Raw genomic sequence first — 21,971 nt, 5'->3', positions numbered from 1 at the left:
GTCGTGGTCGCTTGCACCAAAGTGGCCGAGTGCAATAATGATATCTTCTCAAAGACGCTGCAGCCGGATAATTGTTCGCGTCTTGAATAAATGAAATGAGCATTTTATGAATCATAGATTGCATCCTTCTCTCGCCAGCCTGTGCTGCATCATGACCAGTGAAGGCGGGGGCAAGTTGAATGCTCGACTGTAACTCCATGTTCGGCACCGCGGAATGGCCTTCAAGTTCGCGATATACTTAGTTTCTCTAGATCGGTTCATCAGCTACTGACTCGAGGCTAGGCCGTTGGGGTCACTACCGTTCTCGGAGTAACTAGCTAGGCCCAGCCAGACCCAGCCTCACGAGGAAATTAATATCCAGCACGTGATCGCGTCGCGGTGTCCTAATTTAATATATATAAACGCGTCTCTGCATTTTTCCGTCACGGATAATCTTGACCCTGTTCCAAAATTCCCTCCTTGTCTTGAGGCCCTGTCCAACACCCAAACTCACCCTTGACGACACAAATCAGTCTTACTGGCTCGATGGTCAGTGTGATTTTTTTTATCCTACTTGATTTGATAGCTCCATTATATTTATTCAACTTTGATTTAGTTTGTGGTGCGTGCAGGTTGAGATTCATTTGAATATAACTTCGCCAACGGGTCTTACAGTTTTCTGCTGAACGTCCTGAATTGACCCCGCCTCCGAGTGGAACAGTTACGAGGAGCCAGGCGGGAAAGGTAACATCGCGGAAAGCTGTTGCCCGTCAGCCTTCCAGGCAACCTCCGCTTGCATCGGGTGTGGCCTCGGCCATTCGCAAGACTTCAACATCGACGAAACCAGTTCCCTTTACGTTCAGGACTAATGTAACCAACTGTGTTTTTGTATCAATCGGTCTGTTACTGAGGCTTTAAATCTCATAGCTTCCTTCGAGAACTGATAGGTCGACCCCCGGAACGACCCTATCACCGAAAGCAGCCAAGTCAGCCAAGACCGAGGGACTCCATGTGGTATATGCAGGTTGTACCTTGTGAATTTATGCAATCTAATATCTCCTTTGACAGGCAAAGGACGGTAATATTGACACTTGTGTAGAACCCGCGGAAGCAATCGACGAGCCCATTTATGACCTTGACACAGTGAAAGCTGCAAAAGTTTGTTCCTCCTATACCTGTCGGCTTCCTGATTCTCATCGATGCAGGTGGAGTTGAAGCATCTCCAGAGTCTGACAGTAGACACGTCAGACCTCAGTAAGGACCACGAACTACAGACCGCGCCTCTCATCACGAGAGAAGCGTATATCACTGCTAGATACAAGAAACATTCCACACAATATGGAGTGATGGGTCAGGTGTTGTCAATACAGTATGTCGTTTCTCTCTTTCTGGTCCCTAATATTCATGTTCGGTATCAAGTTCGAAATCAAGTGCCTACGTCCCTGTAGATCCTAGACTCTATGTCAACACGGTGAGTGCTTCAAATCAATAATTAGCCTATGTATCTCATGAGCTCCCTAGAATACACCATTCACTGCTGTAGTGTGTGGAGTACAAGGCTCGGGAAAATCACATACGGTTTCGGTCCTCCTCGAAAACATGCTCATTCCAAAACTCCAGGAAATAGGCTCCCTGCAGCAGCCTCTAGCAGGACTCGTTCTCCACTTTGGGGAAGGTGGTATCTGTTCCCTTCCGAGTGAGGCTGCATGGGTAGGCGCCCCGTCAACGGAGGGTGTAAGGACGCCGAAAGTGCGAGTTTTCGTGTCAAAGTCTTCCCTCAATACTATGAAGGGTGTTTACGCTCCTCTCGGAAAGAACGTCGAAGTAATTCCCTTACTATTCAACGAGACAGAGTTGGATGCACAAGCTTTTCTATCCATGATGGCTGTTGGGTCGTCAGATTCAGCGCCACTTTACATCCAGATTGTTCTCGTAAGTTATAAATGATAATCCATCCAGGATGTGTTATATAGTCTGACTGCTTCTTTCCAGAGCATTCTCCGAGATTTGGGAGAGAGATTCTCGTACAACCTATTCATGGAGCGACTTGACGAAGAGAAGAGAACGTTCAACCCCGCGCAAATTGCTGGTCTTGAGCAGCGTCTGACTCTCCTGAACTCGTTCATGGAGTCTAATCGTCCACAGCCAGCCACTTTTGGTTCAAGGACATACGCCAATATCAGTGGGCCTAGATCAAATGTTATTGCTCGAAAATCGACCTCGCGTCGTTTCGCTGCGGGACAATTGACCATTGTTGATTTATCGGATCCATTCATTGACCCAGGCTCTGCGTGCGGTTTATTCGAGATCGTCACGAGGCTATTTGTGAGGGCTGAGGTTGAGACTGGAAAGGTTCTTGTCGTCGATGAGGCCCACAAGGTAATTCGCTCGATATCTCTTTGAAGTTGTACCGTTTTAACGTACTATAGTACTTGTCCACAAACAGAGGTGTTTCAGGGCTAACCAAGGCCCTTTTGACCCTCACGAGAGAGCAGAGGCATTTAGGGATGCGTGTCATCATTTCTACCCAAGGTAATTCCAGCCCTCAGTCAGACGGAGAAGCAATGCTCATACAAAACATAGAGCCAACTGTTGTGCCACCCGTTCTGTTAGACTTGTGTACCGTCGCTATCATGCATCGATTTTCTTCTCCGGCGTGGTGGGACCACCTCGCACGGCACATCTCTGCTGACGTATCTGTCGATGCAGCATTTGACACGATTGTTGAGCTCCAGGTACGTCAAACGCTTGAAACAGGGGTGCTCCGCTAATGCACCGCGCACATCCAGACTGGCCAGGCGATTGTTCTTGCGCCATCAGGGCTTGGCGTGTTTCCCCAGGATGCAGAAATTCCTGGTCGAAGGAGAGCTGAAGGAGATACCCCGACTGTCTTGAAGATGAGCCAATTTGGAAGACGTTACCTGATCATGAAGACACGCGCTCGCGTCACGAAAGACGGAGGCACATCGGTTCTTGTTGTTCCTCGTCAAGAAGAGAGCGAGGAGTCTGAGAGCGAAGAGGAAGCATCTGAAGCCGAGCAATCTGAAGATGAGGAACCCGAATAAGTTAATCACATCTTACCTAATTACGAATAGACACAATGCTGATTCCCATAAATACTTACTTGATATATAACCTAGTTCATAAAAGCACTTTTGTAGAAACATGTGCGAGGTTGTTTTCATATGTGTACTAAAGCCTTGTAAATTCAACAAGAACAAACAACTGCCGCAGTGTTATTCACTACCAAAGCGTATTTTCCTACTTTCCATAGCTGGTATCTAGCGCTTCCCTTCATTCAGTGCATTTTTTCCATTATCTCGTTTTGTCTTTGTGCTTTAGGCTATGGCCGCCAATGTCAGAGCGCGGCGTCCAGCTTCTCCGCCGCCCGGTCTTCCACATGTTGTTCCTTCATCCCACAAATATCCGCCAATACGACAAGACCACCTGAGCGCAGATGAACGACGTGAAGCGGCTTCCAAGGGGTACGGACCTGGTCAAAGAAGTCATTCACCAGGTGGTCTCAACATCACATCGGGGGAATGGAAACTGCTGGCGGTTGTCCTTCTAATTGCAACTGGCGTCAGGATGTTCCGACTATCGAAACCAGATAGTGTGGTGTGAGTGTACCAAATATTCACTCTGTCCATCTGACCTATCCGCCAGTTTCGACGAGGTGCACTTTGGTAAGTTTGCAGCGCGCTATATCAAGACGCGGTATTTCGTCGACGTGCACCCTCCACTTGCAAAGTTGTTGATCACTGCGGCGGCCTTCGTATCTGGCTTCAACGGCGATTTTGACTTCAAGGAGATTGGCAAGTGAGTGTGTCAGAAACGATATATTTCCGTTGTTGAGCATGTATTAACTAGGGTCTTTGACAATGTGCCATATGTGGCTATGCGAATGGTACCTGCTACGTTTGGAGTCGCAACTGTCCCAATCGCATATCTCACCCTACGAGCCCTCGACTGTCGCGCAACCACCGCACTACTAGCATCAATATTTCTGACATTCGAGAATGGACTAGTCACACAATCTCGTCATATCCTGCTGGATTCTCCCCTCGTATTTTTCACGGCCCTCACCATCTTCCTTTTTGTGGGGTTTTCGAATGAGGACAAGAAAGAACCATTTAGCACAGAGTGGTGGACATGGCTTATTTTGACTGGTCTGTCCCTGGGCGCTGTCGTATCCTGCAAATGGGTTGGTCTTTTTACAATTGCGACGGTTGGTGTGTGCACTATCCTGCGATTGTGGCTTCTCTTGGGCGATCTTCGTGTCAGTCCAAGGATGTGGGCGAGGCATTTCTTCGCGCGGGCTCTCTGTCTCATCTTGATTCCTATCCTTTTCTACATGACCATGTTTCAGCTGCATTTCCTTATTCTTGGAAGCTCAGGAGAGGGTGACGCGTTCATGAGCTCGGAATTCAGGCAGACACTGGGGCGCGGGATGGAGGATACGTACGCAGGTACGTGTATTGCGGTGATGTACATAGATACGCTCATTTCATGTTATTATAGATGTTGCTCTTGGTTCAGATATCACAATCCGACATCTGAACACACAAGGCGGTTATCTGCACTCCCATGCTCACAACTACCCTGGAGGAAGTGCACGTACGTGTGACCTTTGTTTATCTCATCTCCCATTGAATAGCTTGACAGAGCAACAAATCACACTTTACCCGCATAGGGATGATAATAATCTATGGCGAGTGCTCAACGCAACAGTTGATGGCTATGAACAGTACGACTACGAGCACAAGCCTATCGTGTATATTGACCACGGCTCTCGCATCAAGCTAAGGCATATCGTGACCGACAAGGCCCTCCATTCGCACGAAGTCCGCCCGCCCGTCTCGGATGTCGACTTCCAGAACGAGGTTTCAGCGTACGGCTTGACTGGCTTTGTTGGCGACATCAACGACGACTGGGTTGTTGAGATTGAAAAGGGCGACAGAAGTGATAAGGAGTCGAGCAAGCGCTTGAGGACGCTAAGAACGCATTTCAAGCTCAGGCACCTCAACACAGGCTGCTACCTCTTCTCGCACAAGGTGAAACTCCCTGAATGGGGTTTCGATCAGCAGGAGGTCACGTGCAACAAGAACGCTGTCAAGGCCAACTCGTTATGGTACGTCGAGACTGCTACAAAGCATCCCCAACGTAAGGTATTTGTATCACTTGTCATCGGCTGTGTTCTCAGAACCACTTCTTTCATAGTATCAACCGATGCTCCAAAGGTCAATTACAAGATTCCTGGATTCTTGTCCAAATTCTGGGAGCTGCAGCGGGTCATGTGGACAACGAATGCTGGATTGACCGACCGTCACATGTATGACTCTCGACCTTTGACTTGGCCTCGTCTTCGACGTGGTATTGTGAGTTGTACGATTGAAGTTGTGATTCATATCTGATTAGTTGTATATTAGAATTTCTGGGTCAAGGATCATCGCCAGATCTACTTAATCGGCAATCCATTTGTTTGGTGGTCAAGCACGGCTTCGATCATCACATATATGATCGTCAGAGGCTTCCTCCTACTTCGCGCGAAGAGAGGATACCGCGATTTTGACAACAGTGAGGATTAGCGCAGTTCGCTCTAGTGTCATGCTGATCCAGGTAACCTGTTTTAGCCAAGGTTGTCAAGTATGATTCCCTCTGTGGTTTTCTCTTTATCGGGTATTGCATGCATTACTTCCCCTTCTTCCTCATGGGCCGTCAACTTTTCCTACACCACTACTTCCCTGCGCTGTATTTTGCAATTCTACTTAACTGCGCTGTTTTCGACCTCGCCACATCGACTCTACGGCCCAAGATTCGGTTACAGATCGCTGCCGTCCTTATGGTGATAGCGGTCATTACATACTCGAAGTTCAGTTCCCTGACGTATGGCGATCCTTGGACGAAAAAGAAATGCACGGACGCACAATGGGTAAAAACTTGGGACTTTGCCTGGTGAGTCTCGGATGTTGCATCAGGAGTTTGGATTTTGACGAGCGTTTGTTAGTAACGAGTTTTTAGATGAGGTGAGTCTTATATAATTCATGGAGCACTCTGGCTAAACGCCGAACAGTACTCTCAGTATTCAGGCGTCACTGTTCCCACCCCGAACCGGACCACCCCGATGGCAACCATTGGCGGTGAGCCCGGCGGGCGCGCGGCCATCGTGGTCGAGGACAAACTCGGGCAAGATGGGGCTGTGCCACCTGAAGACGAACAGAGTACCGCCGTCCCTATTGGTGTGCCGGAACCCGGGCGGGATGTATTTGCCAAGGACAAACAGATGGAAATGAAGAGCCAGAGGATTGCGTCACAAGATGTGCCGGTTATCAATGTGGATGAGAAGGAGATAAGCGTGGTGGCATTTGAACCGACCAATGCAGCAGCCGAAGTGGTAGCTGAAGAAAATGAGGAGGTTAAGGTGCAAGTAGGTGGCGTGAGTGCTACCGGTGAGCCAGAGGATAAGGCGCGTCCTGAAGTCATCGGCATCCTGGGAAAAGAGATGGAGGTGGAACTGGGTGAGGATGCTGACGATCATCGGAAACCTCACGGGCCTCTTGACCATGAGGAGGCCATTGCAGATCAGGTGGCACATGAGTTGTATCCCGAGGCCAGGGGCGCTGAGTAAAGTATTTAGGAATCTGTAATTTGTTGCTATAGATGTGCTCAGCAGTTTTTTTTTGAGTCACTTGACGATAATAGCTATTGTGCCTATCCCCACAGATCCCCTGTTCGCCGATGGTACCGTAATGACTAGGTTAAAGTAAGACACGGGGCTTGCTAATCGATTATAAGGAAGGACTACCTTAGGGATAAGGAATAGCAACGGACTTGATCACATGTGCATGCTGATATCTATTGCCATCTGCAGGCCTATAATCAGTCATTAGCTCCATTCGCTGGTGGCCAAGCAGACGGCCTTTCTTGGTGGAAAAACCTTCCAATCAATTCCGAAATCCAGATTCTTAGACTATGTTATCATGATTGGCACAAGCATGGCATATGCGTAGTACTCGACTCGCGGCATGCACATCTGGGGAGAGCACAAACGACGTGTTCGTACACTCAATATGTCAGCCCTTCATCTTTCCCTACAAATTCTTCACTAGTTACTCGGCGCCCTTGCCAGTCAATTATAACAAAGTACTACCTCAGGATGAGAAATGGAAACCGACTGGATTATGCGTGGATATTAATTATTATCTATGGTATATGTTACTAGAGAAACAAGAAGCTGGCCTCCTTCGTTCTGTCATAGCAATGCCTGAGTCGCCAACGCTTCTCGTATCTTCCCCTCCCCCTGCGCCCATGTTGGAGACGAGATCCTGAATGCATCTCCAATGCGCGCATATGAGATATCGCCCACACGCGCAACAGGCTTGAACTTTCTGAGGTCGATCACACCTCTCTCTGTGAGCATGTCTTTGCGCACGTGGATGTACTTGACATGCGCGAGGATCAGCGTGCTGGTGTGCTCGCCTGTGACTGGGTGCGCAATGTCTATGCATTTGAAGAGCTGTTGGGAGCCGGCGTAGTCAGCGAACGAGCGCGCCAGGCATGAGATGAAGTTACCTCGCACTCCATGCTAAAAGCGCTTTCCTTGATGCGGGAGGCTCTGATTTGCACCTGAACAGCTTGTTGTCAGCGCATACAATAATATCACAAAGGTGCATGCGTACGCATTTTTCCTTCGTCAGGCCACTGATACTCCACTCGTCGAAGCCAGGAGGAGCGTCTATCGCAGTTGCATTTCCATTCTCGATGAATGGCTCGCTGACGATGTTCACGCTAAACCCCTGGCTGTTCTTCAAGTTCACGGCTGTGTCTTTGAGGCCGCCCAGGGCATTGTTGTTACATGCGAATGAGATGATAGGCGGGTAGTTCGTGACCTAGTATTCAAAGAGTTTATTTAATCGATGAAGAGACATGTTTTTGTGTGTTGCTCGCTGTGTTGAACCAACTGGTGAAAGAAAGCGGGGTAAGCGTGCAGAGCGCGTTAGATAGCGGAAGCGCGTCTTACCTGTAGGGTGCCAGGTTCTCTATGCCCTCCTCATTGATCGTGGACACGAATGCGATGGGACGTGGCACGATGCCCGAATTCAAGAGCTTGTTGATATCACTGTCGATCGCGGTCACAATCATGACTGAGCAACAATTCGAGGAGTACGTACACCTTGTCTATTTCTGCTGTGTTATAGACTTTCCACCCAGCAGATTCGCCTGCGATCCAGTCTTTTCCGGCAGGAGTGGCGTCGACTCTCTGACCGTACGTCCATGATGGATTGGGTGATTGGGTGTAGGTGGAAGAGGTGGTGGAATCGAATGGAGGGATGAACATGGTGGACTAGCTTGATGAAAACAGGGAGACTGACCTTGGATTTATATCCGGTTACATGGTTGCAGGTAAAGGCTGGTTTTCACAGATACGAGGCTGATAGCGCTGATCCGCGATGGTGTCCGACAGTCCGAGTACATGCTTGAAATTGCTTACCATAGTTGCTTACTACTGAGCACGTGCATAGCTTCTGACTTACATAATACTGATCGTTATCCTTTCTATTCGCTCCATCCCTTATTGGACCTTGCATCTTCTTCAAGACGCTGTGTTTACCCTTCTCCAATCTCCTTCGATTGTCGTGTGTCTTTTCTAGATTAGCAATCCTTTGTCTTTGTCTTGTCCCGCTCATGGGCTATAATGAAGTTCTTGGCGGCATCCATCACGGCAGCATGTATCCTGAGAAATAAGAAATGAATTTATCTTCAGTTTGAGATACAAAGTCGACAAGTTGAACAGACTTGTATGCCAACAGAATCACCAATATTAATGTTTCGTGCTTACGAACGAGACGCGCTAGATGAAACCAGTAAAGAATGCGATGTTCTGATGTAGTATGGTTTAAATGAAATACTAGTTTCAGTATGACAATCGCATGACGAGCTCCACAAATCACCGTCCTCGCGAGACTCCTGCGCGCCCATGTTGTTATTCAAGGTGCATCTGCGCGATAGCGCGCAGAAACCTCGGTCTCCACCTTGTTGACACTCTAACCAATATCAATTAAGTACACCGCAGTCTCACAAGGAAAACGGGCAATATGAAAGTACCTGCCCTCCGGGACCTGAACTGCCAGAGAAAGTAACTTCGACTAGATCTTTCTGGATAGTTTTGGAGGCTTCGAACGCGCGAAGCCAAACCTTCGCACCGTCCTGATCTTCTGCGCAGGATAGGGAAGCGGTCGAGGGAGGGATGGGAAGGGTATGAATTAGACGGCACCTCTGAGTCCAGGTGGCTGTTAGTGCATACCACGACTCTCCTGTGATTCGAGGAATCATAAATATACCACTCCCAACATTGGTATGAAAAAATAGGAGCTTGTCAGTGCCAGTTGAAAGCGTTGACCCACCAGGGCTTGAGTAATACTTGGCACACGCGCATCACATAAATTGCACTTATACAAAGTCATTGCTGTCTCACGCTAAACATGGTTTTTGTCCATGACTACGACTGCGATTACAAATTCCAATATCAGGAAGGGTCGAGCGCCCAATCAGATGGTGTTAGTCGTGGGTAAACTCACCTTATAGAAACAGATTGTTGTTAGTTTCATTGAGGTTTTACCAATGGGATACCAACGTCCGCCATTATGTCGCAGAAACCTGGAGTTCACCGTGTCTCTGGAAGGGTTCACTGCAATTGGCAATGGGATATATCGCCGGCGTACCCGCGAGCAGTGCCAGGATATACCACATTGCCAAATTGAGTCGATATCCGTGATAGCATAATAACTAACGCGTCACGTCCAATCATCAGGAGTTTCGCGCCCGTCTTCGTCAAGGCTAGTCGTTTTTCTTCCGTCGCAGGTTCTGTCTCCTGAATTGGAAGCAGGAGTGCTCTCTTACTTGAAAATGTCAGTACAGGTCCTTTGAATCAGAGGATAAAACAAGTTATTCTATTGCAGTTGCTGACCAAGATTTCCTTCCGGGCGACCACTCCTGTGAAGATGCACCACTGAAAGCACCTCGATTGTCTGTGTTTAATTGCTGTATTGCCTGACAGACTTCGATTGTATGTCATGCGGACGCACATCATGTTATCAAGTTTTCAAAACTCTCTGACACATAAGCTTCCATAGAGGGCCCTGGAGGTTTAACTCGAAGTCGGAATGCTTGCAAAGGGGGTGGTGCGGAGAGGCACTGATGTCGGAACCTAAATTCATTTCTCATTGCTTAGGATGTATGCCGTCGTGATGGATGCTGCCAACTGAGCGGAACAAAGACAAAGAGTTGCTAATCTAGAAAAGACACAGAAGAAGATGAGGTCCAATAAGGGATGGAGCGAATACAAAGGATAAGGGGTGTGTCAGCGTTGCACAGGGCGATCATCGCGCTAAGTATTATGTAAGTTAGAAGCTGTGCACGTGCTCAGTAGTAAGCAACTATGGTAAGCAATTTCAAGCATGTACTCGGACTGTTGGACACCATCGCGGATCAGCGCGCTATCAACCTCGTATCTGTGAAAACCAGCCTTTACCTGCAACCATGTAACTGGATATAAATCCAAGGTCAGTCTCCCTGTTTTCATCAAGCTAGTCCACCATGTTCATCCCTCCATTCGATTCCACCACCTCTTCCACCTACACCCAATCACCAAATCCATCATGGACATATGGTCAGAGAGTCGACGCCACTCCTGCTGGAAAAGACTGGATCGCAGGCGAATCTGCTGGGTGGAAAGTCTATAACACAGCAGAAATAGATAAGGTGTACGTACTCTTCGAATTGTCGCTCAGCCGTGATTGTGACCGCGATCGACAGTGATATCAACAAGCTCTTGAATTCGGGCATCGTACCACGCCCCATCGCATTCGTGTCCACGATCAATGAGGAGGGCATAGAGAACTTGGCACCCTACAGGTAAGACACGCTTCCGCTATCTAACGCGCTCTGCACGCTTACCCTGCTTTCATCCACCAGTTGGTTTAACACAGTGAGCAATACACAAAAACATGTCTCTTCATCGATTAAATAATCTCTTTTCGTACTAGGTCACGAACTACCCGCCTATCATCTCATTTGCGTGCAACAACAACGCCCTGGGCAGTCTCAAGGACACAGCCGTGAACTTGAAGAATAGCCAAGGATTTAGCGTGAACATTGTCAGCGAGCCATTCATCGAGAATGGAAATGCAACCGCCATAGATGCTCCTCCCGGTTTCGATGAGTGGAGTATCAGTGGCCTGACGAAGGAAAAATGCGTACGCATGCACCTTTGTGGTGCGAGATACGCGCTGACAACAAGTTGTTCAGGTGCAAATTAGAGCCTCCCGCATCAAGGAAAGCGCTTTTAGCATGGAGTGCGAGGTAACTTCATTTCATGCCTAGCGCGCTCGCTCGCTGACCACGCCGGCTCCCAAACAGCTCTTCAAATGCATAGATATCGCGCACCCAGTCACAGGCGAGCACACCAGCACGCTGATCCTCGCGCACGTCAAGTACATCCACGTGCGCAAAGACATGCTCACAGAGAGAGGTGTCATCGACCTCAGAAAGTTCAAGCCTGTCGCGCGCGTGGGCGATATCTCATATGCGCGCATTGGAGATGCATTTAGGATCGCGTCTCCAACATGGGCGCAGGAGGAGGGGAAGATACGAGAAGCGTTGGCGACTCAGGCATTGCTATGACATAGAACGAAGGAGGCCAGGTTGCTGTTTCTTTAGTAACATATACTATAGATAATAATTAATAGATATTAGCACGCGTAATCGAGTCCGTTGTCATTTCTCATATCCGAGGCAGTCCTTCCTTATAATCATTGACTAGCGAGAGCGTGGAGTCACTAGTGAGGAATTTGTAGGGGAAAGATGAAGGGCTAGCATATTGAGTATACGAACAGGTCGTTTGGTGGCTCTCCCCAGATGTGCATGCGGCAAGTCGAGCACTACGCACATGCCATGCTTGTGCCAATCGTGGCAACATATGTAATCTAGAATCCATCGTCGGTGGGGATAAGCACTTTGATAGCCCATCATGCACATGTGCAAGCAAATATTCAACGGTATTCCGAATTTGCTGCAACTTCGTGTCTGTTGTTGAAGATCTCAAGATGGTCGAGGTACAGGTGCAAATATTGTGGGTGCATACATGTAACACAGGGTCGACCAGTCAGGTATCTTCATCTACAATGTGCATTGTGTACACTACAATATCTCTAGTGTCTTGACATCTATAGTATCGCAAATAGAGGTAATGTCTCTGACTTGTGCGACGATAACATGATCTGACGCAATTCTCTTGTATTCTCCGCCGCGTTGCCGTGCTAGCAAAAATGCGCTAAATGGCTGTCCAAGATGAACAATCAATCGTAAGCTTTGTGAGTGAGACTCCGAATCAACCGTCCCTTCTTCTCCTGGGGGCACAGGAACAATATCGTCTAACGAAGGCCCAGGTGAGGTCCAACATTCTTCCATGCTCTGCGAGGCGTCGGGAGAAGGGGGAGGCTCTGCGTGGCTGGGAAGCTCCGCAAAGTCAGGCAGCTCCAGGAGATCACGATTCCATGGACGAACAAGATAGAATGTTTGCAGAGCCGGTCTCCCAGGCCAAAACTGGGTCAGCTTGTCTTCTGTGGTGATCAACAAATCATGAAGCCCTTTGGCCTTGACTTGATACGTGAAATTGGCCCCCTGGTTTAGACCAGGTTTCCCTCTGACTTCGGTGACGAGGAATGCGATGCAAGGCACATGCAGCCGGCGGTGCGCGAAACGAGCAGCCCTCAGGGAGCCAAGCTCACGGTACAATCCCAAAGCCATCTCTACAACCACAGCATCTTGCAGCGATGAGACAGACGTCTGAATATCATCTTCGGAAAGAGATGGCGACCATGGCGGGGCTTGATATGAAGTGATCTCCGCTGGCAAACAGCTATTGAATTCGGATGATTTCCCGACCCAGTCGAGCACACTGACGTCACCCGAATGAGCAACAATCTCCTGCAAGAGCCGCCCGAGCGCATTTCGTTTGTTCTCACCATACATTACTGGTAGGTGGACGCCGAAGATGCCGAATAATGAGTACGCGATGTCTTCCTGCAACGTGGTGATACGCGTCGATGCCCATTGGAGTTTCTCTCGGGGGTTTCTCATCCCCGGACGGAATGTGATGAGGGACCGTAAATCTATGCCTGTAGCATCTCCCAACTCCTGCATGATCGCCGTAGACTCCTTGTGGTTGGTAGACTGGTGGTCGACGTATAGGGTCCAATCCTGTTGATAGAAAAGAATGACTTTAGGAGCCAAGAATTCTTGGACTGTCCATCCTCTCTTGTTCCAAGCACTCCTGGCCAACGTACAAGATTTGGATGAAGGTAGAACGTCCGACAGATAGACAATTGTGAGCGCTGAGTTGTGATACCAAACAAACATGGAGTTGACCGATTTTTGGAGCTCGACATTGTTTTTCTGGTCGATGCAGCACGTGTCCATCCACGCCCATAGGAAGCCCGCGTCACGAGTGATTTCGCAGAATGACTGCAACTTCGTGGTGCTGTCAACTGGATCCAATTCGTACACGACCTTGTCTTGGATGTCATGCAGCAGCGGCTCCTTTTCTCCCCACCTATGTGATAGCATGACCCAATGAAAGTACTTGGCCACCACGTCTCGGATGTGCTCCAATTTGATTTCCGCATTCTTGATTATAGATGCCAACAGCTCCTTGTATTCTGCACTCGTCTTGAAAGCATGTGTCTGGGCCTCTCGATCACATAACCACCCATCGGATGTGTTGATTAGACGAAGTGGGGCATTGTCGAGGTGAGCATGGAGAACTTGTCGGATAGTGCTTTCTGCTTCAAATGGACTGATACAGTGTTGGTACAGCTCTGGACGAAGAGTCAGGTATGTGACACGTGTGTTACTCGGGGCTTACTTTGTATTTGCGAGTCGGAAGCCTCATCCAGTTTTAGCAACATGATTTGGAAAGCTTCGATGGCTTCGTCGTAACATTGCGCTCCATGAAGCGCCTCGTGCTTTAGCTGGTATCCAAGATAAGCCGAAGGATTGAGTTCGATGACCTGTCCATGTCTGAAGTAAGCATAGCTTATTGTGAAACAGATGCCGTCGCACCTTTTCCGCATCGAGAAGTGCATCCTCCCATAGCATTTTCAACAACCTCGCCTTACTTCGGTTTGCAAAGATGGTATCGGTTGCAGAGTCCAGCTCGATCGCCGCTGAGTACAGTTCAATGGCCCGGTCGTAGTCCTTCTCAGCAAAGGCAGCATCTCCACTCGCACCAAGCTCAACAACTCCATTGGCAGCATAGAGCGCGTTGCATTCTCGCATGAATGCTAAGTTATATGCGCGTGAGGATTGTAGCCCGGGCGACATTAATGAAGACTTGCCAGTAGACCATTCAAGGCAGCTCGCCTTCATAGTTTCGTCACTCATATCCATCATGTATCGGTGCGATTCGACTGCTTCTCCAAGCCTGCCTGCGCGAAGGAGTGCATCGCACTTTTTCTTGTTTGCATTTTGCCACAAGGACTCGAGGTCCCACCCGAAAAGCTAGACAACGCACGCCGTTAGGCATGGACAAAAACTCACGGTTGCGTTGTGTTCACGTACCACCACAAAGTCTTGGTATTTAGAATGAATGTCCAACTGCGATGTGCAAGCGCTGGCCTTGACAGCTGCGGTGAAGTGGTCAGCAGCTTCGCTGTGACGCCCGCCGTCTGAGACATTGGTACCCAGGAGGACGCATAGATATGCCTGGCGCGCGGAGTTAAGAAAAATTCTGTCACGCACGAACCTGGATTTGGCAGAAGTCACAAAATACATAAAACTCACTTCTACGACACGACACGCAAGAGTGTCAGTTTTGGGACAAACAGCAGCCAACTCTTGGACCCGCAGCATTGCGTCCTCATGCTGATTTCCATTGAAAAGTGCAACGGCCTGAGGATTGTGTTGAAGTAAGGAATACGCGAGAAGAAATTGGCGTCCTTGCCTCAATCAAGAGAAGAAGAGTGGTCTCCGAATCACTTTTCGTGAACAGTGATGCGAGGTCAAATGCCCTTATCGCATCATGCGGGTTATTCTTTCCGCACAGGGCAATGCCCTTGGAGATATAACCTGTCAACGAGGAGTGGAGACTGACGGACTGCCCCACAGTGAAAATTAGCAGGGGATCCATGATAGATCAACGAATCGCACCTCAAGTGCGTCTTGAAGTGCGTGGTCCCAGTCCTGTTTCCGCGACATCACAAATGACCGATTTGGATAAGACTGATAGTTGTTGACACCGCTACCTTGAATCTCTTGCGTTAACAGCTCTTCAGCGATTAGCAAGTCCCCAGTTATGCACGCGTTGCGGAGTTCCGTGTTTATAGCAAGGACGTGTGACAAGTTTCCAGTTACGCGAGAATTAAGGGATGCCACGTCCATAGCGAGAATCTCGCCAGAAGTGCTCGCCCGTATCTCAGACAGCAGGGGGCGCACCTCTGTTTTCTGAAAAGCTTCACGGATATGGGTTTGCGAATCACTGGTGAGCAGGATGTGCATCACGGGTAAACGAGGCTCACGAAGCACTTGGGCAAGCAGGGTGATGAGATCGGCAAGCTCAACTTTGGATGTACATTCATGAAGGGCATCGACAACAAACACCAAAGGTGGACACCCGCGCAGCCTAGCCCAAAGCCACCGGAGAGGTAAGAGAAAGAGTGCTTCCATTTGGTCACGAAGAGACTTGTCGGGGTCTAGAAGGGCTGGATTGTCCCGGATGCATCTTGCCATGTCATTCCGGATGACAGGATGAGCGCTCACAAGCTGGTAGGCAAGTGTCGCAAAAAAATATCCAGTTGTTGAGCGTTTCGTGTGTTTGCGCGAGAAAACGAAAGATCCCGCGAGCCGCTTTTCGACATTCTGATCACCTGCTATCTTCAGGCCTTTCATCCTTTCAGCTGCATTGAACGCAACAGCAGACTTTCCGACACCCGCCTCCCCATGAAGCCAAATAAGTCGGCTCTTGCTTTCGTCGTCCAATAGTGCGTTGACGCAGTTGGTAAGATCTACCCAGGACCCTTCCAAATGTCTCGGATGGGGCTGGCGTTCACGAGAGTCATACTCAGCGCCCTTGACAAAGACATGGGACAGCTTCTCCCAACTTGAACTGAAAGCCTGATCATCCGACATAGCCTGTTGATGACTGATTGACAAGGATTGACGATAGATTATGACACTAATTGTAAGATGCGATAGAACAACGTACTTACTTTGGAACGACAAAGTGAATAGATATTGATGATCTCGACGGACGACGTATGTGGATCCAGTCGCGAGAATCAAGTGTTTCGTGAAACGATATATTAACCGTTAACGTCAGACGGTAGTGTGACCAGTCGTCGGTAGGTTGTTGTTCGAGTCCGGCACGTGGGCTTCTGCGAGGATACTATACCTCACGGCTGAGTCGTCACCCCCATAAGTCGTCAGGTCACGCTTTTGTCACAGCAGGTCACTACTGCCGCTTTCAGAATTTGCTCGGCAACATACAGTAATACAGCGGCATTTGCGTTTGCAAATTTCATGCACTCACCTGCAACACAACAACGCAACATTTCGAAAATCGCCTTGGGCGATGAACTTAATTATACATAAACTTCGTAGTTTCAAATTTTGAAGCACATCAGATAAGTCGTTGTTGCACGATGAATGTTCACTAAATTTGAGCCCTTATCACCTGCACACCGTCATTTGTGTCGACTCGAAAATGGTAAATGAACTTCTGCGATCAGTTCGCATTACGAAATTACTAATTGATGACAGACCCTCAATGCCTAACAGTTGTCCTCGCCATCTTCACCATCATCAGACTCGGATTCCTCAGCTGCCTCCTCATCAACGTGAACAATTGTTGGCTTTGGTAATGGTGCTTCAAGTTTGCCAAGTTTTGGTTTTATCCACATCAGACGCCGTTTCTCCACCTTGGCTTTCGCCTGCTCTGCCATCAGTGAGCACCTGAGTCCTTGATATTGTAGCCGTGGGAATTACATGAGGGCCTAATTATTTTACTCCCAAAGATGACCATGTATACTACAAGAAAATTGATTTGTTTGTAGCTAGCCATGTATACTTACCACTATAGACTGGCAAGATGACTTCATGAAAAAGTTGTAACATGCTGCCATCACAACTAACAAGGGTTGACAGAGCCCTTATATTGATGTTGTTGAGCAATCTCACTTGATGTCATTTATGCTTCATATTAGGAGATCATTCAAGACTTTCCCAAGGACAGTCATTTTAGCATGGGCCAGCAATGATAGATTCGCCTGTCAGTTTGTGACAAATTCATGAGACATTGCCATCACAGGCAGCAAGGGATGGGAGTGTACTCCCATTAATGCTGTTGAACATCCTTGGTTGCAATCAATTACACACCAGATTACAATGTCATCTAATACATTCCAAAGCACAGGTAACTTTGGCACAGGTCAACAGGCTTACATTTGCATGCCCCTTCGAAATATCATTAGATGCAGCTGCAAACACCAGCATGGACTTATGGCGCATTCTATCAACTTCTTCGAAATGTCTTATTTTACATGGTTTATGTTTAAAATTAAATTGTTATCCAGGGCCTTCTAGAAAGAAGTGCCTTTGACAATTGCTAATGCATGTTGAGTAGCATTCCACCTCATTTCAAAATTGTGATGTTCCGCCATCACTGCAGACCCTGGCCATGTGAGCTTGGCCCACATCTTGAAAGTTTTCAGGCAGTGAGGTGTAGAACGAAAGAGCACAGGCTCAATATATGGTGACAACTAATAGGACGAGGAACAAGGCAAGTAAACATTTAGTAGGACTGTTCAGAAAGACAAACAGTCAGTATCCTCTTCCTTGTCCTCATCCTCCTTGGTTTCCTCCCCATCTTCAAAATCCCTCTCATCTTCACTGTTGTCATCATCACCTTCACTCTCATCATCACCTTCACCCTCATTGTCACCTTCGCCATGATGTTGAATATTGCTCTCCCTGTCATCGGTTCTGTCGTTCTCAGAGTCTGACTCGGAACAGTCTGCTAAATCCGCATTAGCATAATCTCTTGTCATCTCCCACATGATGGTGGGATGTCTGATTCCACAGTGTGTGTAATGCATGAAGATGTCTTGATCTGTGAATCTGAGTGATTTGCAGCTTAAGTAAGAGAAAATGAGATTGAACATTGCACTTACATGCTGACATAATATGCCTCCCAGTTGTCTAATTCATCATTTTGACATGCAAATGACTTTCCATAGCACAGAGAGCTTGTTCCCTGTCCAGAAGCAAAAGCTGGAATCAAATGTGTGCTTCTGATGACCTGGCTGGGATTGAGAAATCCAAATGCATCGGAGTTAGCCTCTTTGATGAAAGCTACCTTTGGCAGTTGAGTGCAATTCATCCCTGACTGGTGACTGGTCAATGGGGCTAGCCATCTAACATAGAGAGCTTCAATATGGTGTGTTTTCATTGAACCATCAGCATTAAGCCATACAGTGGCTCAAAAAACTGTCCGCATGTTTTGACATTTTTCACTATCTATGATATTGTGTGAGAACTCACAAATGGCTCAAGGACATGCTTATACCACATTGTAGTATGGCTTCAGGGCTTTCATTTGAGCCCTACGCCGTGGGAATCGGTGGAGATATGGTGGAGATACAAGGCTTACAAAATCATGACTCATGTGGACAGTTTTTTGAGCACATATTAAAACTATATAAATCATCATTTATGACACCATAACAATCATGCCACCATTAAATAAATTATAAAGTGGTGTCATTATGTCATTTTAAAACCATATCTAACTATACAAACCAAAAATTTCCATATGTCATGGTTATATTCACCATGAAAGCCACCCCCCCTGCTCAAAGGGATAATATCCTCTCTCTTTCCTATTCTGGCCTCTCTGCTTGTCAAATTTCCTCTAGAACTGGAGTATCCAAGTCCACTGTGGCCAAGTTCATCAAAGAAAGCCACACAGACAAGGAAAACTTCTGTGAAGGGCATCCATCCAAGCTCACCTCTACTGATAGGAGGGCTATTATCCAACATATCACTACAGGAAAGGCTGATAATGCTGTCCAGGTCACCTATTACATCAATTCCACCATCACATTCCCTGTCTCTTCACACACTGTGAGAAACATTCTCAAGACAGCTCATCTCAGGTCAGTAACAAGGAAGAAAAGGCTCTCCTCTCCATCACACATAAACAGAGATGACTAACCTTTGCCTTAGCCCATCAGAATTGGATTACATGGACTGGAAGCATGTTATATGATCATATAAGACCACAATAAATAGGATTGGGTCAGATGGCAAGGTATATATGTGAAAAAAGAAGGGTGCTAGTCCTCTCTGCATATGTGAGATAGAGAGGAGAGCCTTTTCTTCCTTGTTACTGACCTGAGATGAGCTGTCTTGAGAATGTTTCTCACAGTGTGTGAAGAGACAGGGAATGTGATGGTGGAATTGATGTAATAGGTGACCTGGACAGCATTATCAGCCTTTCCTGTAGTGATATGTTGGATAATAGCCCTCCTATCAGTAGAGGTGAGCTTGGATGGATGCCCTTCACAGAAGTTTTCCTTGTCTGTGTGGCTTTCTTTGATGAACTTGGCCACAGTGGACTTGGATACTCCAGTTCTAGAGGAAATTTGACAAGCAGAGAGGCCAGAATAGGAAAGAGAGAGGATATTATCCCTTTGAGCAGGGGGGTGGCTTTCATGGTGAATATAACCATGACATATGGAAATTTTTGGTTTGTATAGTTAGATATGGTTTTAAAATGACATAATGACACCACTTTATAATTTATTTAATGGTGGCATGATTGTTATGGTGTCATAAATGATGATTTATATAGTTTTAATATGTGCTCAAAAAACTGTCCACATGAGTCATGATTTTGTAAGCCTTGTATCTCCACCATATCTCCACCGATTCCCACGGCGTAGGGCTCAAATGAAAGCCCTGAAGCCATACTACAATGTGGTATAAGCATGTCCTTGAGCCATTTGTGAGTTCTCACACAATATCATAGATAGTGAAAAATGTCAAAACATGCGGACAGTTTTTTGAGCCACTGTATGTCCATGTGAAATATGCCCAGAACATGGGCATACCAGTAAGGGTGTTGGGGTTTTGTTTCACCAGAAAGGACCATGATGTCGGAATGCATCTGAGGATTAATAGTGTCATACTCTCGTCGAAGGTCGTACATTGTGTAATGTACCTAGTTGATGGATTATATAGTGAAACCCTTATAATGTATGTACATAACACATTACCTGCATTGTTTGGATGGAGTATATTTTGTTGTCTGGGATAACAACTGTATTGCATTTGTCTTCTGTGAAGACATGGTCACAATGGGTGATGTCTAACCCCTGAAGTCAATATAGTATGTGATCTTTGAGCTTCAGTATGAATGTCTATGAGTTATTATGAGCAAGATGAGTGAAGAGGATAGTATGGGCATGTACTGCTACAGCTGGGTTGTTATTGTATTGTTGAAGAAATCTAAAGATATAGAATGGGTTGTTGCAGCTAAGTGTTGGAATGTAGTGATGACCTGTGAACCCTGAGGGCAAGTTGATTGGTGCCTGCTGGATAGCATATGAACCATGATGCTGTCCTGTTTCTGCTATGCATTGTAGGATGTGTTGATGGCGCTCATGTTTAGCGAGTTGAGCTGGGGTGTCTAGTTTGCTGGTCAGAGGATAGAACACTTTTAATGCTCTATGCGCCAACTCTCCCTAGTCTGAAATCAAATCGAGATAAGAAAATATGACATGTTCACCTACAATTGCATGGTGAAGGAATCAGTTGTTCCAAAGAGTCGAATTGACTGCACATAGTCTTCCATGGCATGAAATTTATAAGTACTCAAATTAAACTTCTTAACCTTTTGACTGCCGCTCCCAGCATCTGGATTGTCGAGACCTGAACATTCACACGCTGCCCTGCGCTCCCAAGCAGCCCTTTCTTTTGGCAGCTCCATCATTGTGAAAGTGATGCACATGAAATCATGGAATCTGTGCAACTGACCAGAGAGCTTTTTGAATGTGTTATCCAGAGCTGACAAAGTGGTTTTGGAGTGTACTTGGAGTTTTGCAAGGGTGTGCCAATGTGCAAACCTATATAGAAGTGACTGTATAATTGCATCGTGGTCCCCAGGGAAAAGCCCTTCGAAGACCAGCATAGCGCACTAGAATAGATATCAATGATGCACTGATCAGCACAAGAAGTGAAAAGATGAACTTGCAAAATATCTTCAAAGTCGCATGCAGTGAGCCTTTTCATTTCTGACATGTTGTTGGAAAATCTTTGAATGACACCATTTCTGTAAGATGGAACTTGACAAAATCTAAGTTTAATAATGTCAGTTTCATCCAGGGAAACAAAGTATAACCAACCTCTGGTCAAGATGTGCGATCAGATTATCACCCCCTGGAAGTGTGTAAATTAAATGGATAAGGTGTGTGAAGAGTGCCTTCCATGTGCCCAGCTCACATTTGTGCATGAAATCCACTATGAGCATGCAGAAAGCATCATGTCCTAGTGGACCAAGCTTTTCTATGAACACATTCTGTTTAAGAATCAGGTGTTGATCAACACAATTCATTCTGAAGGCAATCTCACCATGGTCGGCACCCACGACCCTTCCCCAAGGGTAGCCTTTACTTTCGAGCCATCAATAGCATTTCCCCACTTGTAGATGAACTCATGAGCCATGGTAACACTTGCAAGAGAGTATGCTCTAAGCCTGCCTAAGCAATCTTGTGTGTCTCTAACAAGGCCCAAAAGATCAAATGAGGTTTTCAGAATGAGACAACATGGGCATGGGCAAGAGCCCATGTCTTTGATCATTGCTATTAGAACCCTGAAATGATGATCAGTATCTTAAGTAAAAAGGACAAGCAGCACACTTTTCTGGGTAATCAGCTGAA

The 21,971-nt window shown here is 47.0% G+C and overlaps 10 protein-coding genes across 10 annotated transcripts; 3 read left to right on the top strand and 7 right to left on the bottom strand.

Annotated features, from left to right (window-relative positions):
• Positions 1-424: 424 nt before the first annotated feature.
• BJ212DRAFT_1349680 (uncharacterized protein) lies at positions 425-3,130 on the top strand. The gene is made up of 13 exons (XM_041335474.1): positions 425-528; positions 596-601; positions 655-849; positions 907-993; positions 1,048-1,137; positions 1,185-1,348; positions 1,399-1,450; positions 1,501-1,911; positions 1,972-2,358; positions 2,409-2,511; positions 2,563-2,714; positions 2,769-3,006; positions 3,061-3,130. The coding sequence occupies exons 1-13, from the start codon at positions 526-528 to the stop codon at positions 3,072-3,074; spliced, it is 1,902 nt and encodes a 633-aa protein (XP_041193763.1). The 5' UTR covers positions 425-525; the 3' UTR covers positions 3,075-3,130.
• A 194-nt stretch (positions 3,131-3,324) lies between these two features.
• BJ212DRAFT_1270226 (glycosyltransferase family 39 protein) lies at positions 3,325-5,938 on the top strand (the record flags this gene model as incomplete). Its single annotated transcript, XM_041330867.1, has 8 exons — positions 3,325-3,599; positions 3,646-3,798; positions 3,850-4,448; positions 4,501-4,596; positions 4,645-5,142; positions 5,200-5,357; positions 5,409-5,556; positions 5,613-5,938. The coding sequence occupies 8 exons, from the start codon at positions 3,325-3,327 to the stop codon at positions 5,936-5,938; spliced, it is 2,253 nt and encodes a 750-aa protein (XP_041193762.1).
• Positions 5,939-6,868: 930 nt separating this feature from the next.
• Positions 6,869-8,441, bottom strand: BJ212DRAFT_1349672 (uncharacterized protein). Its single transcript, XM_041335473.1, has 6 exons — positions 8,151-8,441; positions 8,000-8,098; positions 7,927-7,939; positions 7,659-7,868; positions 7,552-7,605; positions 6,869-7,495 (listed from the first exon to the last, which is right to left on the bottom strand). The coding sequence occupies exons 1-6, from the start codon at positions 8,315-8,317 to the stop codon at positions 7,232-7,234; spliced, it is 807 nt and encodes a 268-aa protein (XP_041193761.1). The 5' UTR covers positions 8,318-8,441; the 3' UTR covers positions 6,869-7,231.
• Positions 8,442-8,833: 392 nt separating this feature from the next.
• BJ212DRAFT_1349669 (uncharacterized protein) lies at positions 8,834-9,642 on the bottom strand. The gene is made up of 2 exons (XM_041335472.1): positions 9,085-9,642; positions 8,834-9,023 (listed from the first exon to the last, which is right to left on the bottom strand). The coding sequence occupies exons 1-2, from the start codon at positions 9,310-9,312 to the stop codon at positions 8,967-8,969; spliced, it is 285 nt and encodes a 94-aa protein (XP_041193760.1). The 5' UTR covers positions 9,313-9,642; the 3' UTR covers positions 8,834-8,966.
• Positions 9,643-10,575: 933 nt separating this feature from the next.
• Positions 10,576-11,661, top strand: BJ212DRAFT_1270211 (uncharacterized protein; the record flags this gene model as incomplete). Its single annotated transcript, XM_041330865.1, has 6 exons — positions 10,576-10,742; positions 10,795-10,893; positions 10,954-10,966; positions 11,025-11,234; positions 11,287-11,340; positions 11,398-11,661. The coding sequence occupies 6 exons, from the start codon at positions 10,576-10,578 to the stop codon at positions 11,659-11,661; spliced, it is 807 nt and encodes a 268-aa protein (XP_041193759.1).
• A 516-nt stretch (positions 11,662-12,177) lies between these two features.
• On the bottom strand, positions 12,178-15,417 carry BJ212DRAFT_1269921 (uncharacterized protein; the record flags this gene model as incomplete). Its single annotated transcript, XM_041330837.1, has 6 exons — positions 12,178-13,856; positions 13,904-14,048; positions 14,101-14,538; positions 14,599-14,975; positions 15,016-15,133; positions 15,187-15,417. The coding sequence occupies 6 exons, from the start codon at positions 15,415-15,417 to the stop codon at positions 12,178-12,180; spliced, it is 2,988 nt and encodes a 995-aa protein (XP_041193758.1).
• Positions 15,418-15,666: 249 nt separating this feature from the next.
• On the bottom strand, positions 15,667-16,164 carry BJ212DRAFT_1269996 (uncharacterized protein; the record flags this gene model as incomplete). The annotated part of the gene is made up of 1 exon (XM_041330844.1): positions 15,667-16,164. A coding segment is annotated over one exon (498 nt), but the record flags the coding sequence as incomplete, so codon positions are not given.
• Positions 16,165-18,104: 1,940 nt separating this feature from the next.
• BJ212DRAFT_1200261 (uncharacterized protein) lies at positions 18,105-18,472 on the bottom strand (the record flags this gene model as incomplete). The annotated part of the gene is made up of 2 exons (XM_041329060.1): positions 18,105-18,150; positions 18,204-18,472. Coding segments are annotated over 2 exons (315 nt in total), but the record flags the coding sequence as incomplete, so codon positions are not given.
• A 1,584-nt stretch (positions 18,473-20,056) lies between these two features.
• Positions 20,057-20,387, bottom strand: BJ212DRAFT_1270312 (uncharacterized protein; the record flags this gene model as incomplete). The annotated part of the gene is made up of 2 exons (XM_041330883.1): positions 20,057-20,254; positions 20,310-20,387. Coding segments are annotated over 2 exons (276 nt in total), but the record flags the coding sequence as incomplete, so codon positions are not given.
• Positions 20,388-20,821: 434 nt separating this feature from the next.
• Positions 20,822-21,390, bottom strand: BJ212DRAFT_1270234 (uncharacterized protein; the record flags this gene model as incomplete). The annotated part of the gene is made up of 2 exons (XM_041330869.1): positions 20,822-21,229; positions 21,283-21,390. Coding segments are annotated over 2 exons (516 nt in total), but the record flags the coding sequence as incomplete, so codon positions are not given.
• Positions 21,391-21,971: the final 581 nt, after the last annotated feature.

This window comes from Suillus subaureus (genome assembly GCF_016647635.1).
Source record: "Suillus subaureus strain MN1 chromosome Unknown BJ212scaffold_13, whole genome shotgun sequence".
Taxonomy (NCBI): domain Eukaryota; kingdom Fungi; phylum Basidiomycota; class Agaricomycetes; order Boletales; family Suillaceae; genus Suillus; species Suillus subaureus.
This window is presented reverse-complemented; position numbering and strand designations above follow the sequence as displayed.

Bases quoted from the DNA above. Each gene is read 5' to 3' on its own strand.
- BJ212DRAFT_1349680 (XM_041335474.1), top strand. The intron at 1,138-1,184 runs GTTTGTTCCTCC...TCATCGATGCAG, and splicing joins ACACAGTGAAAGCTGCAAAA to GTGGAGTTGAAGCATCTCCA. The intron at 1,349-1,398 runs GTATGTCGTTTC...TTCGGTATCAAG, and splicing joins GGTCAGGTGTTGTCAATACA to TTCGAAATCAAGTGCCTACG.
- BJ212DRAFT_1349672 (XM_041335473.1), bottom strand. From the start codon at position 8,317: ATGTTCATCCCTCCATTCGATTCCACCACCTCTTCCACCTACACCCAA. The intron at 8,099-8,150 runs GTACGTACTCCT...CGCGATCGACAG, and splicing joins ACAGCAGAAATAGACAAGGT to TGATATCAACAAGCTCTTGA. The intron at 7,606-7,658 runs GTACGCATGCAC...CAAGCTGTTCAG, and splicing joins GCCTGACGAAGGAAAAATGC to GTGCAAATCAGAGCCTCCCG.
- BJ212DRAFT_1349669 (XM_041335472.1), bottom strand. From the start codon at position 9,312: ATGATTCCTCGAATCACAGGAGAGTCGTGGTATGCACTAACAGCCACC. The intron at 9,024-9,084 runs GTACTTTCATAT...GATATTGGTTAG, and splicing joins GTTCAGGTCCCGGAGGGCAG to AGTGTCAACAAGGTGGAGAC.